Genomic DNA, 21,707 nt, shown 5'->3' with positions numbered 1-21,707 from the left:
GTGCGATACACGGGCATTTGTGCACTCGGACCCCATGCAAGCGAGGGCGCTATAGGTCCAGGGCTCGATTGCCCTTCTCGACCGAGGTGGGGAACCTTTTGCGTAATGCGAACACGTGGGACCGTTCCCCACCCGCTGCAATTTGTTTTTTTCATCCAATTTCATTGCCATTAATTCGTCGTTTTTTAAATACAATAAGTAAGTACAAGTAATTTCCCCTATGTTGTCCTTGGCTTCTTTGATTGTTGGCTTCTCATAATACGATTCATAATAATCAGGCCCCTCGATTAACCCCATTTCTTCATAGTTTGCGCAAGGCGGATGAGCAGATATTTTCAATATGTGAATTCCAGGAGAGATTGTTAGTTATTGCTATACCTAGGTATTTAAAACTGGGGACTTCATGTAAGGGTGATTGTCCAAGGTGATGCCTATGATCGAAAAGAACCTTTTTGCGTGATACGCAAAAAGTTCATTAACTACTTAAACTTAACTACTTAGTTCAATAGCTACTTAGACATGATTCTAAGAGGGCCAGAGTAAAAAATGTATCTGAAGCACAGACCCATAGAAAACAGGAAATTCAAAATAGGTAAAAAAAGAAACACACAGTAGAATCTCCCTAGTAGGACTTGTCAGATATTGCGTGAGTATTCTTTCCAGTCGCTCATCTTCCCCGTACGTCTCTGACGTATTTGAACGAGTCTGGCCGTATGACGGCTAGACTTGCTCGTTTATTTGTTTTGTAATGAGTCTTAATTAATTATTTGAGTAAGAATTATGAGTCCTAATTAAATGTTTGAGGTAATGAATTATAACTAGGCTCAAGTCATCTTAGTGATCTTTCATGAATGCTGGTTAGCTTTACTCAACTTAATGCTAATCGAAATTAGACTTAATCAATATTTAGTGCCCTTAATTAATCGTGATTATGTTTATGTTTCATTAGGCTAATCAAATTAGCCTAAGTCGTTTTCTATTAGCTTCACTATTCTTAAATACGCTCAGTTATACGTTATCATAATTAGCCTTAAATAATGCTGATCATCCCTATCTTAATGTTAATAAATAAAAATTAGGTTTAATTAATCTTAAATGTCATTTAATGGTCTTGAGCAGACTTAATCATTTGTTTAATCAGGCTACACTAATTCCTTGTCGCGGCAACTGTAGTGGTCTGATTTACTTCTGCATTAACTGCGCGATATCACCGATTGCATGGTATACTTGTTGCGGTAAGAAGAGTGGCCTACTTTCTTTCTACACTAACTGTGCGATATAGTTACTGTAGTGGCCTGCTTTCTTTCTCCACCGACTTTATGGTATGGCCGCTTGTGTGCTATGTTTACTTGATTCAGCAGCTGTAGTGATCAGCTTTCCTTCCGCACCGACTGTATGGTATGACCGACGGTATGGCATACTTGGGGCGCACAAATCTCGGCCGTGCGGCCGCATTTCGATGAGGGCGAAATGGAAAAACGCCCGTTCCCCGTGCATTGGGCGCACGTTAAGGACCCCCCGGTGGTCAAAATTGATCCGGAGTCCCCCACTACAGCGTGCCTCATAATCAAATCGTGGTTTTGGCCCGTGAAATCCCAGCATTGAATTCACTTCGTACTTGCTCAGTGGCTCATTGTCTTTCTTAATCATTCACTCACTGCTCCTTCACAGCGAAGGTGTTAGCCTCTAGTTGTCTTGAATATGTGTACGGTAGCGTGATTAAAAGACAGGACAAAAGACACACAGGGACACACACAGCGCAGTGCTGTGTGTGTTCCTTTGTGTCTCCTTTTGTCCCGTCTTTTAATCGCGCTACCGTACACATATTCAAAACGCGTTACCAACAAGACCACCTTGCAACCCTCGTGAGCCTCTAGTTGGTCGGGCTTTTTCGGTCTGTGCTCACCCAAAAAACAGTACCGCCATCACGGTAGCTAGAAAATGGCTTTGTGTCTGAGTTTCCGCGTAGCAGAATTACGTTTTCCCTTAAATTCGAATTACAATCGGGTGCCTTTATGGTTGTAGGTTGTGTGTAAATTGTACTTCACGAATTTTATGATGCGTATTACTTTGAGAAATTCAATTAGTTCAACAAACCACTTTCGCCTGGCGGAGAGCCTACAAAAGGTAAGGCCTTACGGTGCACTTTCGCACACCTGCGTGCGCGCGTGACAGACGTGTGCACGCAATGTGTATTATGTCCTTGATGCATGGGCGCTCTGACAGTTGCATCTTTTGCACAGCGTGTCCTGTGACCGTGATCGACATTATGGCGAACAATGTCGAAAGACGGTATCGCTGAGACCCGGAACAGCAGCTGTAAAAGGGCTTTGTCCTTACGGTTTCCGCGCAACAGAATCATGCTTTCTGGTATATTCGAAATACAGTCCGAAGGTGTCACGCCTACAGCTGACGTGTAATCGTATTTTACGCATTTACTGACACAATTTAGTTTTAAACATTTATTTAGTTCAATAAGGCACTTGCGCTTCACGGAGGGCCTGTAAGAATGAAGGTCTGTGCTGCACTTCCGCAAAGGTGCGGGCTGGCTTGACGAAAGTCGCTTGTGGTGGTGGTGCTTGTGTAACGTCGGTTGGGTTTGTTTAACGTCGGCAGCAGCTTCTCCGTTCATCCACAGTCGCAAGGTGGAATGGAGGCGGATTTTTTTATTTATGGCGATAAGTTATATGGACACTCAAGGTGCTTTCTTGCCGTCGCCGTAATGCGTATGAAGTCCAAGGGCGATAACACCGTCGCCACTCTCACTACGCTGTATTTACGGGTGAAAGCACCCAAAGGGATCCCAACGATCGCGGCTCAACCTGGCGGGCAGGAGGGAGGACAGCGCAGAGCAAACGCGCCGCCTTCCGTCGCGCGAGAGGCCGTGTCATGATGAGAGAGGGGAGGGGGGAGGCAGCGTTGTTCTTCGGCAGCAACTGCGTATTTCAGGACCGGATGGTGACCTGACTATCCCGGCTCAGTTTCGCGCACGCAAGGGGAGGAGTCGGGAGGCAGCGTGGGAGGGAGTGGGAGGGTGGTGTTCTACTCCAGCAGCAACTGCGTACTTCGCGCGGTCGCGCGCAGTCTCGCGCGTCCAATCAGGGGTAGCACACTCGCAAGTTCAACAAATGGCCACAGAGGGCGAAAAAATCGACCACGCGCCGCTGCTAACAAAGCCAGCGTAGTAGCATCACTTCGGGATGCTTACGTTAGTTCTAACATTTCCCGGTAGAGGCGTCGTAATAAGCGCAATTTTATCTTACAAACTTTCTCTTACAATTACCGAAGCATTTTTGTTACATAAAAAACAGGGCAAAAATATTATTGCTAATTAGATATTGTACTCTTTATTAGTAAGATTATTGTGTCTTCGTCATTATAAACGCAAATAGCGTTCAGCATCATCGATCTTTCACGTGACCTGGCCTGGATTTAAAATTTTTACCGGTATTTTCGAGTACACGGCGGCACGGACTCATTCGTTCGTACACTCAGACTGGTTGCTTCCTTGTTTCTAAACCTCGTTTCTTGCGCTTCGATGTCTCGCGTTATTTAACTTGGGTTGAAGTTACGTGTTTGCAAGCGGACATGTAAACCCGGAAGTTGGGTTTCGGTCGTGAGCCATTCGGAACACGTCTACATCGAAACGGGAGCTGGATTTTGCTGCGGCTGACAACGGCAATAACGGTGAGTCGTTTAACACCGCTACTTGAATCGTTATATAACATCCGTCTCATTACCTTCCAGGCGGGCACAAGTTAACGAACTAGATCCTGCATTACATATGAGCAGTCAGGACCTCAGTTGCTGGTTCCTAAATAAACCGTTACTTGCGAGGCTGTCGTTATACACACACAACCAGGAAAGAAAGAGCGATATCGGAACGCGCGTCTCATTTTTCATCTTATTGTAGCCGTGGTCGTAGGTGACTTGGTAGCCTTATCAATATACATATTAAACTTTTTTTTTCAAGTCCGCCGGCAACTTCTTTCGTCCACAAAACCGAATAATCCTTTGGTAAAATGAAGTGAAAGTACAGAATTTAATGTATTAAACAGTTGCAAGCATGATAATTCACCCATATTTCGTACTTGTTGGTTCCAAATGTTCTTGCTGTTCAGTTTGGTTTACCGTAGGGCATTCATTTTTGCAGTAGTGAAGCGGTGCATCACGTTCGTGCAGAAAAATAATGCATCAGTTCTAATAGCTTCATGACTTTCATGCATTTGCTTGTGGAACCAGCAGTGTGATCTCTTCTAGTGTATAAATGAACGCACAAATGTTCTCATTTGTGATCTGAATAATACTTAAGCTGTTGACATGCATTGTAGTTAGGCAGACATCAATTTTATGGACAATAGCAATATTTATTTAACATGCTGCTTAAGCACCCTAGAACAGACAGTGTACATTTGCATGTGTTCTGTAGTCGCAAACCATTACAATATATATGCCACACCTTTTTGCATTTCATATTGCAAAATTTTGCTTCTTCAATTTCTGATTTAGTCAAAATTTCTGTTCCAGACATGCAGTAATGAGGACGGCACCAGTATAAAGCAACACACTCCACGCACTAAACAGAAGCTGCTGCCTGCTACAACAAGGTCGTTGTGTGGACGTTTACTACAAGGTAAACAACACATGGTTGAGAAATAAATATGTTTGATATATGATGTATTGGCTTGCTGTTTGCAGCAGATATGAATGTTTGTTCATATTTATGGTTCAGTATAATTGGTTCGAACATAAAAGAAAACACATGAGTTTGGCTAATCTGTACTGTATCTCATGTGTCACCGTTCTGCCCCAACAGAGTCTATGCCAAGCACATCTTGGTCATCACAGGAGCTCCTATCTGCACCAACAGGAAGGGGCTGGAGCCGAATTTGCAAGGCTTTTACACCACGAACAAAGAAGCGCATGCAGAAGAATATGGATGAGATATCAAGTCTGCAGAGGACTGTGTTAAGACTGAAAAGAGCTTAACCCACCATTCCACCAGCACGGACATTTGGCTGAGTCATCCAGGTAACTCAAAAAGGACTTTCTAGAAATTCTTCGTCTTCAGATGCACCTGCAACATCCGATCAAGCACGGACGACGCTGGCCAAAAGATCAAATTCCGTCAGTTTGCCCTTAATCAGCTTCCTAGCCATGCCAATTCCGTTTGTGCCAAGCGTAATTTTTCTTCTATAAATGCAAGCTTTTTCATTGCTCATTTTTGTTAGAGATCATTCATCCTCATCCAAACATAAAGGTCAACCGATTCTTCGGTGATACTTAATACCAGCCACTGTCTAGTAGCCTAACATATCTGTAGCAGTATCTTCTAGTGTATGTTGTCATGCACAATTCCTCTCCTGAAATAGCTGATGCAGCATCGGCATGTGTCTTGCATTAACCTATGCACCATGTGCTATGCACCATTTTACTTTTCTTGATGTTTTTAGCCTTCAATGCCTGTAGAGCAAAGTGGCTTCTCTCTTGAATACAAGCTTTCTCATTTTCCATATTCCTAGTCTCGTTGATGACTGCTCTTCTTCCTCGATAGCCTGGGTCTTTGCGCAAGCTACACTGAAGTGATTGATTGCAGAATCTGGTTTTGCTGCCCCACTTGGTTGTGGTAACTGTGTTACGTTTCTCGGATGCGGGTGCCTGGTCAGTTGCATTGGTAAGCAGTCCCTTGAGGTAAGCATTTGCTCCTGCAGTCGGCAAAGCGACATAGACTCCCAGTATACACACACCGTAACTGGTGCTCCCCGTTCGTTCTTGCCTGCTGCAGCCATGGGCAAATTGTGCTTGTGGCCTACCTCGGCCATGATTTGCTCAAAACGGAGACCAGCATAATGGGCTTACATCGTTCGAAGTGTATGAAGTTGATAGCTGTATGGGTGGAAAGGCCCGCAAAAATGGCTGCCGAAGGTGACGCCCACAAAAGCGACTTGTCCACATTGAGACAAAGTGGGACACAAAGTGTGAGTCACACGTTAGCGGCCCTCGAAAGAAAATAAATGTGCAGGTTGGAAAGAAGTTAACGCTAAAATGCCGGGTAGTCCATGTCGCTGTGTTGGTCGCGTCACCTGCGTCACCTGATGCCTGCGTCACCTGATTGCTTCGCAATGGAAGTTGCTCATCTTCAACGGCAACTGTTGGTTCAAATAGGTGCTAGGCTCTGTCCAATCTGTTTGTACCGCTGGTTGTCGCGCGTTACCAGACCACCACATGCGACAAAGGCAAGCATTATGCCTATAAGATGGTTTGTAGCCAATGTATAATGTATTGTCTGAACCTCATGCGGTGACTGATTGCTGTTTAATTTTGCTGTTATGTCACTTGGTTACGGTTGCAGTGTTATCTTTTTCGAATATTGCGGCCTGGCCGGTTGCACTGGGAAGCAGTCTCTCGAAGTAAGCATTTGCTCCTGCAGTCTGCACAGCGACATAGACTCCCAATTTACACACACCGTGATTTGTGCTCCCCGTTCACCCTTTCCTGCTGCAGCCATGGGCAAATTGTGCCTCTGGCCTTTCTCGGCTGCGATTAAGCACGAACGGAGACCAGAATACGTGCTTACATGGTCGAACGTGCATGAAATTGGGTGGAAATTAAGGCCCGCAAAAGTGGCTGATGAAGGTGATGCCCACGAAAGCGACTTGTCCATATTGAGACAATGTGGGACACCAAATGTGAGCCACACATTAGCGGCCTCCGAAAGAAAAGAAACATGCAGGTTAGAAAGGAGTCAATGCTAAAATGATGGGTAGTCCATGACGCTGTGTAGGCTGCGGCAGCAGATGCCTGCGTCACCCGATTGCGAACTTTAACAGCGACTGTCGCTGCACACAGGTGGGACACTCCGTCCAATCTGTTTCTGCTGCTGGTTTTCGCTCGTTACTAGACCACCACGTGCGACGAAGGCAAGCATTACGCCTGTAGGTGCGCGGCTGAATGTACCGTAAGAGACCTGTGTATGTCAATGCTCACTGTTGCCATATGGTTCGTAGCCAATGTATAATGTACTGTCTGAGCCTTATGTGGTGATTGATTGCTGTTTAATTTCGATGTTATCTCACTTGGTTATGGTTGCCGTGTTTGCTTCTCGAATGTGGCGGCCTGGTCAGTTGCATTGGGAAGCAGTCTCTCGAAGTAAGCATTCGCTCCTGCAGCCTGCACAGCGACATAAGACTCCCAATTTTCACGCACCGTGATTCATGCTCCCCGTTCACCCTTTCCTGCTGCAGCCATGGGCAAATTGTGCCTCTGGCCTTTCTCGGCCGTGATTAGGCATGAACGGAGACCAGCATATGTGCTTACATAGTCCGATGCGTATGAAGTTGATAGCCACATGGTTGGAAAGGCCCGCAAGAGTAGCTGATGAAGGCGATGCCCAAGAAAGCGACTTGTCCATATTGAGACAATGTGAGACACCAAGTGTGAGCCACACAGTAGCGGCCCCCGAAAGAAAAGAAACGCGCAGGTTGGAAAGGAGTGAAAGGCTAAAATCCGGGGTAGTCCATGTCGCTCTGTAGGCAGCGGCAGCAGATGCCTGCGTCACCCGATTGCTTCGCAATGCAATTTGGGCATTTTTAACGGCGAATGTCGCTGCAAACAGGTAGCACACTGTCAATCTGTTTCCACTGCTGGTTGTCGCTCGTTAACCTGACCACCACGTGCGACGACGACGGTGAGCCGTTTACGAGCTCGCGTCAATGATTCCAGCGTATCTCGACATGCAAATTTTATTTTTGCTATTGCACGAGAATGTACACTGCTTGTATTCTGTCAATAAAGTCACACATTCTGTTCACTCACTTGTGGCTTGTTTGTATGGGCGTCAGTAGAGGCTCTTGGCAATTAGAACGCAGCAGCGAAGGCATTGAGGCATGCCGCATAGCCGGCAGGACAAGCACGGCGCGTACCAGCGTACGCGACCGACGAAAAACGGCCATATTGGATTTTGTTCTAAAAAAAAAGTGTACTTCCGCTTCCGGATTGAGCAACGTCATCTGACGTCCACCTAAGTAAGTTCCATGCACTGCCGCTGCTTATTTTCGAACCATTGCGAAAGGTACAGTTTCCCTTCTCTAAGTTGGTTCTTTATTCTATGGCCCTATCATGAAAATGGTCTGCAGACGGCTCGCACCTTTGTGCATACTGTGCCCTCGCCACTCAGTTTCGTAGAAGCAGTAGACAGCACGAAGGTCACTTCGCTCGATGCTGCTGCCGCCCTTCCTCACGCCAGCGTTTTGACAGCGAGTGTCCGCAATCATCGTGTGCGATGTCTTCGTGTTCACCTGTGCGCGCTGACACCATGATTCTTAATTCAGTTAGTAAGCGAACGTTTCCAGGTCTATGCGGCCAACAAAACTGCTATCCTTACTTCGTATATCTGTCTACTAATTTGCTATCGCAATGGATGCTTCACTTTTCGGGCGAAACTGCGACTTCTTTAAAATCCCATAAGATGGTTCGATGGGTCACCCAGCCAATCCGACTTTTACTCCCTGACCGCAGCGAGATATCCACCCTGATCCTGGAAACGCACATCACGCTCAGAGAGGCGCATATCGGGGGCCACACAGATTGCCACGCCTACCCCATCAGCGCCGTTGGCATCAAGAACCTCGCCAACAACACCTTGCCCAGGCTGGTGAGTTTCGGCAACTTCATTCCTAGATATGGGCAAGCCCTGCATCAAAGCTTTCTTTGATAATTTCGGTCCGTCTTCATGGCAAATGGTGGTCGGTGGTGGCTTCCCCGCCGGTACAAAGGCACGCGCAACCGAGTTGCCGGGTGCTCAAAAATAACGTACAGCGCAAAGGACCAGGACAGCGATAGACGACATACACAGCGCTTGTCGTTTGTGCGTTTGTCGCCAAACTTGCAGATCTTCGAGACGCACATGCTGCCGATGAAGACTGATGCTTCGTTTATATGCGGGAGGCCCTTTCCCTTTGCTATCCGGCGGCTGTGGAAGAGGGCTGGCGCTCGCCTGTGTGGAGGCAACGCACATGTCGAATACATACACAGCTGTTGCCGCTCTGTTCTCTATGAAATTACACAATTAAACCGCAGAATCCACGCAAATATCTTCACTTCAACAAATATACGTCTTCAAGCGCATCCATCATTCCTTTATTCTTCATTTATTCCATAGGCGACTGGCTATTCGCTTACGTTGACAATCATCGTGCATAATTTTTGCACATGCTTTAGAGTGCAGCTAGCTCTTAGCCGCCCGCTTCCGCGGCGAGTTTCGGCGCTGCCCTAGGTAACCGAGCGAGCGCGGAGCGCAGTGAGAGATGAACGACGACGATAGCGAAGAGAGCGCGAGAGCTTGTACGGACAAGAAACGCGCGGATAACGCGAGCAACGAGAAAATTGCACATCCAACAACAGGGAAGAGATTCACAAGAGGGCGCGTTGGAACGAAGGCGAGCGCGTGGGCGGGCAGATGGTGGGAGAGAAAGCGCAACGTTTCTTTCATTTCTGAAGCACGAGATTGGTGGTGAAAATGACGTGGGAGATCGTGTACGCGGTATTCATTGCAGTCGCTTATCTCTAAAGGTACGGCAGTCTTGGTTTCGCGGGTTTCATAAGTAATGATTACAAAGAATGATGCGTACTGTATGACAATTCCCCAGTGGGGAGGCTCTTTCCCTACTTTTTATTTGATTTTGGTTACCTTCAGGATTTTCACATTACAGAGGAGAGGGCATACAACAAATGCAACATAACTAGTACTGTGAAACTAAATCAGTTAATTAGGTGAACAACGAGAACAGATGGAATAGTACAACACGACGATCTAACATGGGTACAGTCAACGTCAAAATTTCTCAATATTTGGTAGGTGTCGAGCTTTGAACTAGGAAAGATATTACTAAACAGTGCACAACCAACACATGTCATAATAATAACAATGGCGTTGATAAAGACAAGAAACAAAGATATCATCATCATCATCATAATCCGCCTCTTTTATGTACACTGCAAGGACGAAGGCCTCTCCCTGCGATCTCCAATTACCCCTGTCCTGCGCCAACCGATTCCAACTAGTACCCGCGAATTTCACAATTGCGTTGCACCACCTAGTCTTCTGCCGTCCTCTACTGCGCTTCCCTTCTCTTGGTACCCATTCTGTAACCCTAATGGTCCGATGGTTATCTAATCTGCGCATTGCATGACCTGCCTACCGCCATTTTTTTCTCTTAATGCCAATTAGAATATCGTCTATACCTGTTTGCTCTCTGATCCAAATCGCTCTCTTTCTGTCTCTTAAAGTTATGCCTAGCATTCTTCGTTCCATCGCTCCTTGCGCGGTCTTAACTTGTTCTCAAGCTTCTTTGTCAGTCTACAAGTCTCTGCCCCATATGTCAGCACCGGTAAAATGCACTGATTGTATACCTCCCTTTTCAACGATAACGGTAAGCTTCCATTCAGGAGCTCACGATGTGTTCCAAAACAAAAATATAGGTATAATTTACTGCCACTCAGAGACAGGCGAACATAAAAACACAAAAAGACATTCGAATTTTAAATGTTTACAACACTGCTGGAAAGAATATTAAACAAATCATGTGGCTCGGTAAGCGAAAGAAAAGGAGAGCGTGGGTGGGCCTTGAGTTCAATAACAAAAGACATTCCCAAACATGTCCACACAGACTGAAAGACCGAAAATGCGACCTCCGAAGCAATGAAAGCTGAGGACTTAAGAATGGAACGGGCTCTACCTACCTAATATCATACAGTGTAATGTCCAGGTGCACTTTCTGTTGCTACACTTCCTGAAGAAGGTGTTCATTATACGCAGCATATTCCTTTCCGCGAATTCTATCAGCATCTCTCCTCTAGCGTTCCTAGAATCGACGCCCTAGTTGCTTGTTCACCAGCCTGCTTTTCCCCCACTTCTGCATTGAAGGTGCCCGTTAGTACAGCATACTGAGCTTGGTACGAGCCGTACGCACTCCCCATGTAAAGCCACCCGTGCGTGGGAGCCCCGCAGCGGCCGTATGACCCGGGCGTCGGGGAGAACGACGCGCAGGCGGCGGCGGTGGTGAACAACCGCCGGCCGTGCGAGAAGCCGCTCGTCGCTGTCGTTGATGTATGATTCACTCAGACTGGCATACATCTGCGAAAGATGGTGAGGGCACAGCCCCATATTTCCCATGCATTTTTGACCATGTTGAGGGACCGTTTTGTCAGTAACTAAAATAGGTATCCACATAGTGCGTGTATTATTTTCTTTCAAGTTTTGCGCTGCTTCAACTGTACTAGACTTGTTAAAATCTGAGTAAAATTACTGTTTCGGTGAAACTTTTCCCACTAGCACCTAAATTATGGCTTTGTTTGCATATTTTAAAATTTAAGCCGTTAAGTGCATATTTTCAATTCTAGCACAGTAGTTGTCTCACTTATACAGATGAGAGTGGAAAAAAATGAACTGGTTATCCTGGACGACATAGGAAATAATGGTACTTATGCAATAAAACATATGGGTTTGAGCTAATTTAGGTTAAAGTATGAAAACAACTGAAAACCAAACATTTTTTTTTGCCACAAACATGCTTTCATTGCGAATCTTTCGAGACCATGGCTGCTGCTGCTCCCTTGCCGAATAGACCGCGAAAGTGTTACGTGCCCGTAATCACGTGATCGACCCCCACCCAAATCAACTCAAACAATCGGGCCACAACCACACGGGCACTTCTGTTATCGCGCCAACTATATCTCGAAGAAATTCACCGTGCAAGCTAGGTGAGGCCAAAGGAAGGCCGGTCATGGCATTGTGTTGGCTAGTGTTGCGACGCCGTTTCTTGTACCTCGACCGGCGTTACTATTGGGTAGCGTGGCGTTGTGAGCGGGGTGCAGGCGTCCGGTAGACCATGGCGACCAGGCAAGGACGAGACGATTTCTATTACGACACTTGCACTGTTTATTCAGTGGTTGGGGAAGGATAAGAAGACAATGAATGAACTGAAAAATGTACCCATTGTGGGGCCCCTTAAATAGGCCAACTAAAATCGTAGGCGGGACCTTCCTCACATCAACGTCACGTGACATGCACTGAGTCCGGTCGGAGGTGGGCGGCTGATCCCTTCTCCCAGGTGACGTTTCACGTACTTGCCTCCCCTGGCAGCAACCCACGGGTCCTGTTTGGTTCGCGGAAGGGGTCTCCTCTAGAGTCGGACAGTTCGCGGAAAGGGTGCTCCCCTGGAGTCACACAGTTTGTGAAAAGGGTTCTCCCCTAGAGTCGCACACACAAAGGGGTATAGTCAAGTGTTCGACGAAAACTCGTCTGGCGAGGAAACATAATGGTACCAAAAAACGTGCACTCGCCAAGAATGAAATAAAAAATAAAGAACCGACGTTTCGGGCCCCGTACGGTTCCCTTGATCACAATGAAGATGTAAGCATGGGCGCGCGGCTATTTATGGGTGAGGTGGCGCAGTGTTCGGGTGTATATCTCGGGAAGATTACCCCGCGTCCTGTTTATCGTGTGTCTAGTTGATTGGATGTGAAATGATTCTAAAAGCAAACGGGCAGATATGTGTTTTTCTTTTGCGATGATGGCTGCCGAGTCCCAGTCAATGATGTGTCCGGTTAGTTCGTGATGCTCCGCCAGGGCGTTCGCCGCTGTGTGAGACCCTTGGCGACCTCATTCATGTGTTGTCTCAAGCGCCGTTTAAAATTTCCGCTCTCGCCGATGTACGACACGTGACACTCCTTGCAGGGTATTTTTTGTATATCACTCCCGGGTAGTCCGCGTGTTGCAAATGGTCTTTTGCGCGTACCAGCTGTTGGCCAAGTTTTCGGGAAGGCACGTGGGCGATCTGAACACCGTAGCCCTTAAAAATTCGTGCCAGGGCTTCGCTTGTTCCCACTGCGTAGGGTACCGCCGCGCGCTTCACTGTTTCTTTCGCCGTTTCACGGCGGGGCTTCGCTGCTTTGCGCTCCTGCGTTCTCAGCAGTTGTCGAGGGTAGCCATTGTTCAACAGGTCCCTTTCTACAACCTGTAGCTCTTGCCTACGTTTCGTGGGGCTAGAGCAGACGCGGAATGCCCGGGAGAAGAGTGCTGCTGCGATGGATCGTTTTTGCCCAATTGGGTGCGCCGAGTCGAAGCTCAGGTACTTTCCGGTGTGCGTTGGCTTTCTGTAGACACTAGTCCTCAAGCCGCTTGAAGTACTCTCTACGAGGACATCCAGGAAGGGAATTCGCCCATTGTTTTCCTCTTCAGCCGTGAACTGCCAAAGCCGAGGGACACCTTCTGCAGGCCGGAATCCTCGAAACAAAGGCAACAATCAAACGCCTGGAGAACGACATCTTCTTCGCTCAACGTCGTCTTGAAAACCAGCTGCCCATCGAATTTCACGATGTTCTACTTCCCGCCAACAGCACTGCTGCCGCCACGCGGGAAAAAAGGTCAGCGTGCCAGGATTCCAAGTTCTCCCTTCTTTTACGAAGAAATGCCGATAGTTCGGGCACACTAGGTGTTCGGAACTTATCTTCTTACATGCTCGACCCGGCAGAGCATGCTCTGCTCAGCCGCGGCCTTAAGCACAACATCGGCACACGACCAAATGTCGGCCAACTGACTTGCGCCGTGGAACAAGCGGTACGACTTGTTGAGCCCAGTCTACGGGAAGAAGCTCGGTCGCGGGCAATTGGGGTCGTCTCGAAGGTTGCGAGGACAAATCCTACGACCCTGCCGGCAGCAGAAACAAGCGCGTTGAAACGGTTACAAGAAAACGAGGAAGTCATCCTCCCTGCGGACAAGGGAAATGCCACTGTGTTTTTGAACCGTGTGGACTACATCAACAAGATAAATGGGCTGCTCATGGACACGTCGACCTATGCCAAACTGGCTGAGGATCCAACGAAGAAGGTGGAATCGGAGCTCCAGAAGCTGCTTATTGAAGTTTTCAAGTTTGTCCCCCCCGAAAGAAAGAATCTCTACTACAGGTTGCTCTGCCACAATGGATCGGCTCCCGCGCTCTACGGACTGCCGGAAATTCACAAGCCGAACGTCCCGCTACGACCGCACTACACACGCTCGCCGCTGTATGAACTGTCCGGTTACCTGCACCGTATTCTTAGGCCGCTTGCAGGACTCACGCCCACTTTCGTCAAAGACTCCGCTCACTTTATTGAGCTAATAAGAAGCACTTGCATTGACGATGACGAAGTCATGATCTCCTTTGACGTAAAGTCAATGTTTACATGTGTGCCTATTGAGTACGCGGTCGAATGCTGGACGAAACTTCTCGAGGCTGACTCTTCTTTGCCTGAACGCACGCCATTCGAATCCCATGACATTTGCCGCCTTCTAAAATTTTGCCTTGAGAATACGTACTTCGTCTTTAACAAGCAGTATTACAAGCAAGTATTCGGCACAGCGATGGGAGCCTCTGTTTCCGTCGTTTGCGCGAACATTGCTCTAGAGGATCTGGAAAGTGCCGCCTTATCTTCATTCGGAACGCGGCCAAAGCTATTTCTAATATACGTGGACGACTGCTTCTGCATTATCCCTCGCCGGCACGCAGCACATTTCCTCGAGCACCTAAATTCCTTTAAGCCGAGTATACAGTTCACGGCTGAAGAGGAAAACAATGGGCGAATTCCCTTTCTGGATGTCCTCGTAGAGAGTACTTCAAGCGGCTTGAGGACTAGTGTCTACAGAAAGCCAACGCACACCGGAAAGTACCTGAGCTTCGACTCGGCGCACCCAATTGGGCAAAAACGATCCATCGCAGCAGCACTCTTCTCCCGGGCATTCCGCGTCTGCTCTAGCCCCACGAAACGTAGGCAAGAGCTACAGGTTGTAGAAAGGGACCTGTTGAACAATGGCTACCCTCGACAACTGCTGAGAACGCAGGAGCGCAAAGCAGCGAAGCCCCGCCGTGAAACGGCGAAAGAAACAGTGAAGCGCGCGGCGGTACCCTACGCAGTGGGAACAAGCGAAGCCCTGGCACGAATTTTTAAGGGCTACGGTGTTCAGATCGCCCACGTGCCTTCCCGAAAACTTGGCCAACAGCTGGTACGCGCAAAAGACCATTTGCAACACGCGGACTACCCGGGAGTGATATACAAAAAATACCCTGCAAGGAGTGTCACGTGTCGTACATCGGCGAGAGCGGAAATTTTAAACGGCGCTTGAGACAACACATGAATGAGGTCGCCAAGGGTCTCACACAGCGGCGAACGCCCTGGCGGAGCATCACGAACTAACCGGACACATCATTGACTGGGACTCGGCAGCCATCATCGCAAAAGAAAAACACATATCTGCCCGTTTGCTTTTAGAATCATTTCACATCCAATCAACTAGACACACGATAAACAGGACGCGGGGTAATCTTCCCGAGATATACACCCGAACACTGCGCCACCTCACCCATAAATAGCCGCGCGCCCATGCTTACATCTTCATTGTGATCAAGGGAACCGTACGGGGCCCGAAACGTCGGTTCTTTATTTTTTATTTCATTCTTGGCGAGTGCACGTTTTTTGGCACCATACACAAAGGGGCGGCTGCCAGACCGGCAACCACTCGAGACAACCATACTAAATTATGGATCCATCCTTCGTTTCGATGAGGCATGGTCTTTGAGTATCCTTTTTGCCCGGGGTGTTACACGCCAACCGTAACACTGGCCTCGTCCAGCTTGCGCCGCTGCTGCATGGCTCCGAATTTCTTCGGAGCCATGCAGCAATGGGCTCAAGCCAAGATTATGCTGCTGCGGCCGACTAGTTGTTCGACATGACGATCTTCGGGCTGTGGTGCTCACACCGACAACGGGACATAGAAGCGAACGGTGCGCAGGCAAGTAGAAACGGTCGCGAACGCCGACGACACAAAGCGCGTTGTGTCGCACACGGGGTGCGCACGTGCGCGCGCGCCAGTACGCGGTAGGAACGCGACGGACAAGAACCTCATTGAAACGCTTCGGAAAGCTTCGCGTCACATAGTTTCCGCAAGAGTGGTACCCGGTGCTCTGCAAAGAGACCGTGAGATAGATTCCAAAATGTGAGTTGGATCTGAGTAACTTGTTTTTGAAAAACAGGCTTTATAATTTTAATTATCCGGACAGTTATAATATTTTAAGCACATTAAGGTCTCTGCATGCGTGCGTAACCATTGAGGATTGCGGGCCTTTGCAATGTTTTTCCGGAGTTTCGCAGCAGCGCTCGCTCTCGGAGGAGGCCGCCAAGGCGCGCGTCGCTCGCAGGAGGTGGCCGAGCACGCGGTGAACTTGAGTCGCAGCCGCGGCGACATGTTTCGCGTCGTGTTCTCCTCGACCATGGGCGTCATGGTGTACAAGCAGGTCCAGGGCAAGCAGCTCCATCATTTCCGGCAGCCGTGCTCGACGTGGAACATGGGAGACTATGACGTCACTTGCGACCCCGGTTTGGACAAGAAGCTCGAGGAAAACGACCTGGCCTCCTACGCCGTCACCAACAAGGGCGTGTACCTGTTCTCCTTCGAGGACAACAAGTCGCTCACGAGGAAGGTGGGCTTTGCTGCGAATCTCCCATAGGGGGTGGGTGGGGGGGTTAGCTGGCGCTCACACACACGCACAAGCGCGCACACATAAAGCATAATTATTTCACAGGTACAGAGAACTTTAACAGAGAATAAAACGTGTACACGAAGACAATACAAAGCAAAAGCAGAGAAACAGAAAAAAAAAAGGATTACAGTATGACAGAACACACAACAGATGTGAGAGTTTTTGTTCAGTTCTTGAAATTACTCTCCAACATTTTTCAGAAGAAAAAGAAGTTAAAATTAGGCATGAAGATATCCAGGCACTCTGAATGAGCGTTATATGTGGTCTGCACTCTATAGTCGGATACAACTTTAGAATAAAGGGGGCGTTTGCTCCTCCGAGGCGGAGGCACACGAGCACCCACCAATGGGCGCGCACTCTGGACCGACGTCATGAGCCGGACGGCCGGTGACTCCGCCGACGGAGGAGATGGCCGCCCGCGCTTCGAACTGAGCGAGGTCGCGTCAGCTGTGTGCTTCAGCCTCTCGTCAGAGTGAATTCCATAACTGTTTGTAATGGTCTATCAGGCCGGAAATATTACTGCGAGCTTACGATGCGGCATTTGTGCCGCGTGCGTTTATTCTGAGCAGTGATGCGGCGAAGGAACATTGCAGCGAGCACCGCTGGCGCTGCGCTACGCTTTGTCTGAAAACAGGATCCCGCGGCGACCGCTACGAACATACACACTGCGTGTTTGTTCCATGTTGTTTTATTTCGCTCCCGAGTGAAGTTACGACGAGAAAAGTTTTCCAAAGACTGGTGCCTATCTGTTAGCGGCGGGTGTGTTCGTGTACTGTGTCGCTGCGTTTTTCGTCGGACGGGGTGAAGTACGTGATGGAGCAAAACCATTCTCAAAAGAAATCAAAAAAGTGTGCGCGCATGAAAGAAACCTACGAGTGTCTCAACAGAAAATATTTGCAGATGAAGCCTTCAACGCAAATATTTGTCGCCGTCAACTTAGCGTGAACGATCATTGTCAGCAGTGAGATAGCCGAGCGTCTAGCGACGGTGTTCGAGCGTTCTGTAGCACCGTCGATTGATTGCTGTCCACCAGTGCTCACTGCACGCGCAAGCTGTAGAATGCGTGCTGTGAAATTGTGAAAACACAAAACCAAAAGATATAAATTTTATGCTATTTAAAACTAAGAGCATTAATTTAAAACGATGAATGAAGCATTTTTGTACCTTCCCGCCTCGACCGTATATTCTCGCCCCAGGTTTGGAATGGTTGCGATAAATGCATTGTTTTATATAAGTACTTTTAGAGCGCAGCTCTTTGGCATCCGTTCCTGGGTTTCGCGTCGTCGTCGGCGTTGTCGTCGGCCTCGTAACCAGCTCCGCCCTCCTTTCATCCCCCCAGCGCTAGCAGCGACCGACTGATACCGCTGGATGCCGCTGACGCCGCTAGAGAGTCAAGATAACGTGACTGCATAGAACACCGTCGCCGCCATGCAGAAAGAGGAGGAAAGGGTCCCCCCCCCCTGTTCTTGTGTGGCGGATAGGGTGCTCTTCAGTTGCCGACGCGCCGGTTATTTCACGTAGGCCCCGGCACGTCGACGAATACGTGACCACCTTCCCACGGCTAGACCTGGTTCTTAGCGCTGCGGAAGCGAGGGTATCATATTGTTTGTGTCGGCATCGGCGGCGTTGTCCCTGAAACCAACTCCGCAGCTGGGGTTGACTCACTATCGGCGTCAGCGGCATCAGTCAGTCGCTGCTATCTCTTCCCTCCTCCCTTTATCGTGTTGTCCGCTTGCTGCGCGCGCTTCTGCCCCCATCGTTTGCCGCTGGGTGTACACGCCGCCCCCCTCCCCCCTCTTCCTGCGAGTCTCCGGTTGTCAAAGCGCCGGCTCGAACTTAATTCCTTTCTTCGCTCCTCCTCCAATGCAACCCCTGTGCGGTGGCAATCAGAGAGCCAGATCGGTGGCGGCGGATCTGTATATGTGCACCGCCCGAGCCGAAATTGCCGCTGCCGTTCGCCACTGCGAAATTATCCGCCAGTTCTTTCTGAGCCATGAGCGAGACGACCGATGGAAGTCCTCCGTCTGCTGCTGCTGCTGCTGCTAAACGAGCTGCCAGAGCAGAGGCCCAGCGCCGTCGCCGTCAGAATCCAGAGGTGCGTGCCGCCGAAGCAGAAGCTTACCTAGTGGAGTCTTTGTTAAAGGAATACGTGTGAAAAATAAAAAAAAATTCTGTGATAGCGCATACATGTGTTGCTCGATTTCTTTGCCTCAATCTATCGAAAAGGTGAAACAGCTTATTTGCTGCGCTCAAATTTCGCATTAGGAAGTAACGTAATCGTCGGTAATTTTTCAATAGCAACCGATTCATTTTAAGCTTGGAAAACGAATAGTAGATACGCCGTGTACATGTGAACAAGCGCGAAAGCCTTGCAGAGCTGCTCTTTCTACTTTTGTCACTTGCAACGAAGCTAAGGAGCAGACGACGGGCAGTGTTGTAGAAGGCACGGGGTTATTTTTCTGTTGCTATCCGGCATGTGCTAAAGCACATGAGAGCTCTACTCAACCAGTCTCCAAAATACAAAAGTCTTTATTTATACCGAGAATTACGCGTTTCCGGAGTACGATTTTTCGAGTGTGACTATTTTCGTCGCGGAGGCAATCGTATGTCGCGCATCGGTCATCTGGGCGGGGCCTCCCCTTTTTTCTAAAGTTGTATCCGACTATAGATAGAGGGTCACAAATATCTGAAGGCTGAAAGGCTCGCTGTTTCCGTGTGCCTTTCTGCGGAATGTAAAAGCACACATTATAAAGCAAGTGCGAGCAGCAGATTTTTCCACATATTAATTTGTGGAGAAAAATAACATCCAATTTGTTGCCTCTACAGGTGGTTGTAGGTAATGTGAGTGTCCCTGTTATCTCTATGGAGATGGAATGCTTTTCACAAAATCGATGTTTAAATATATATGTGAACTTCTTTTGCGCATTTTCTAGAACTTCACAATTGGACCTACAAGTGCCGGTCCCAGACCAAACAACAACAACAACAACAACAACAACAACAACAACAACAACAACAACAACAACAACAACAACAACAACAACAACAACAACAACAACAACAACAACAACAACAACGAAGTCTACGTGCTGGCGCATGCATATATAACAGAAAATACAAATAAGAACGGCGCGGGAATATTAGTAAAACAAAGCAATGAATAAAAACAACGATATTGAAAATAACAGTGTAGATACGACCAGGCGCAAGATGAATACAAGAGAGAAAGGAGGAGAAGGGCAGTTCGACAATATGTGAAGCTATGACGCAACAACACAAAGTTCGGAAAAGAACAGACATCGAGTTGTGAAAAATACGAAGATAAAGTACGCGTTATAAAAGACTGTATTCTCTGGACAATTGAGAATCAGTGATGGTAGGCAGGAACGTGGAAAGCTCTGTGTTCTCTTTTGATATGGCGCGGAATACAAAACACGATACAACTGAGGAGTGTGGGGCATGAAAGGATACCGTGAAAAAGTTTGAAAAGAAACAGAAGGTCAGCGCGATTACGTCGGCAGTGAAGTAAGGGCAGTGACAATAATCCAACAGTGCTAGAACAAGGTCCAGAGTCCGTGTTAGCAATGCGGTGATGATGATATATGCTTAGAAACTTTTTCTGGGCCCAATCTTTAATGTCACTGTCGGATTTAGAAATGCCATTCCAGACGACCGACGCTTATTCCAGTTGAGTAAGACAGGTATTGTTGTGTACAACCTGCGGCGTGGTGTAGGCGAGTTGAATTCTCTCGATAGTCTGCATACAGAACCAAGAGAGCGCATACCCCGCTTTGAAGCGCGTTTAGCGTGAGCAGAAAACTGCAAGGCTTTATCAAAAGGTACACCGAGATCAGTGATGTCACAGATCTTACACAGTGGTACAGAATCTACTGAATAAGAAAAATAAATGCTTGCTGTTTGGGTGTGAAAGTCATCACTTTGGTATTAGCATCATTCAAGGTGAGGTTATTATCTCTGCACCATTCAGAAGAAAAAAGAACAGGTCAGACTGAAGGATGGGACTGTCATCAACAGCATGTATATCCTTAAATATCTTCACGTCATCGGCATACAGAGGGAACGAAGAATTCCGAATAGCGCAAAGAACGTGACTAATAATAACTAAATAAAGCAGTGGTCCTAATGATGATCCTTGAGGGACGCCGCTAGTTTCCATGTAAGAAGAAAGTTTTGGCCATTGACGCTGACGTAACATGGTCTATCAAGCATATCACTTTGCAAAAGATTGACCATTGACGAGTGAACACCAAAGTGTGTAGAGTTTGTCATAAGCAGTGAGTGGCTGACTATATCAAAAGCTTTGCTGAGGTCACAGAAAATTACGTCAACTTGCGATATTTGTGATAGAGAAGCGGCCGGTGAGAAATGCATGCCGATTCCGAATTAATGATTTCTTCACAGTAATGGCATTACGGTTTCAAGAGGAAGCTAAAAAATCTAAGATGTGGCACAGATAAAAAAGAAATCGGGCGATATTTAGAGACATCGGTTTCACAGCCATCCTTAAATACAGGAAAAAAGACTACCAGTGTTCCACATGTGAGGAAAAGTGGAAGTATTCGACGAGACAAGAAAAAAATCACCGCCCAAGCACTCCGTACAGATGGTTAACCAGCGAAGCTGAAACGTGCCGCCCCGGTGTTTATCGCGGGGTTAATCCCGACGGTCCAGTAAACGACGGCTTGGTAGCTTGCTGATCCTCGGTACGCAGTTGCTGCTTGCACTCGGCTGCACGAGCCTGTTCTTTTGCCCGGGCTGCAGCATCGCCTAGGCGTAGACGAACTCGTTCCCTGTTCTGCTCGCGGCGTTGCTGATCGAAAGCTGCCTGCTCCTCGGGAGTACGTATGACGCGTGGCCGACACATTTTGGAGCCGGGGATAAACTGCTGCGCGCTCGCTCTGCTACGACAGCGAGCAACGACGTCACTACTGGCGCAGCTAATACAACGCTACCTATAGTCTGCTACAACTTCAGAAAAAGGGGAGGTCGCGCCCAGATGACCGAAGTGCAAGAGCCGATTGCCTCCGTGACTATAGTAGTCCCGCTCAAAAAATGGTGTTTCGAAAACGCGTAATTCTCAGTATAAATAAATACTTTTGTATTTTGATGACT

The 21,707-nt window shown here is 47.9% G+C and overlaps 1 protein-coding gene across 1 annotated transcript in view; it reads left to right on the top strand.

Annotated features, from left to right (window-relative positions):
* Positions 1 to 21,707, top strand: part of LOC142590858 (uncharacterized) — a 76,034-nt gene that overhangs the window by 42,686 nt on the left and 11,641 nt on the right. The window contains exons 6-7 of the mRNA XM_075703257.1: positions 8,518 to 8,653; positions 16,233 to 16,514. Coding sequence (XP_075559372.1) covers positions 8,518 to 8,653; positions 16,233 to 16,514 — 418 coding nt within the window. The remainder of the gene's footprint in view (positions 1 to 8,517; positions 8,654 to 16,232; positions 16,515 to 21,707) is intronic.

The sequence above is a fragment of the Dermacentor variabilis genome, chromosome 8, assembly GCF_050947875.1.
Source record: "Dermacentor variabilis isolate Ectoservices chromosome 8, ASM5094787v1, whole genome shotgun sequence".
Classification (NCBI taxonomy): Eukaryota; Metazoa; Arthropoda; class Arachnida; order Ixodida; family Ixodidae; genus Dermacentor; species Dermacentor variabilis.
This window is presented reverse-complemented; position numbering and strand designations above follow the sequence as displayed.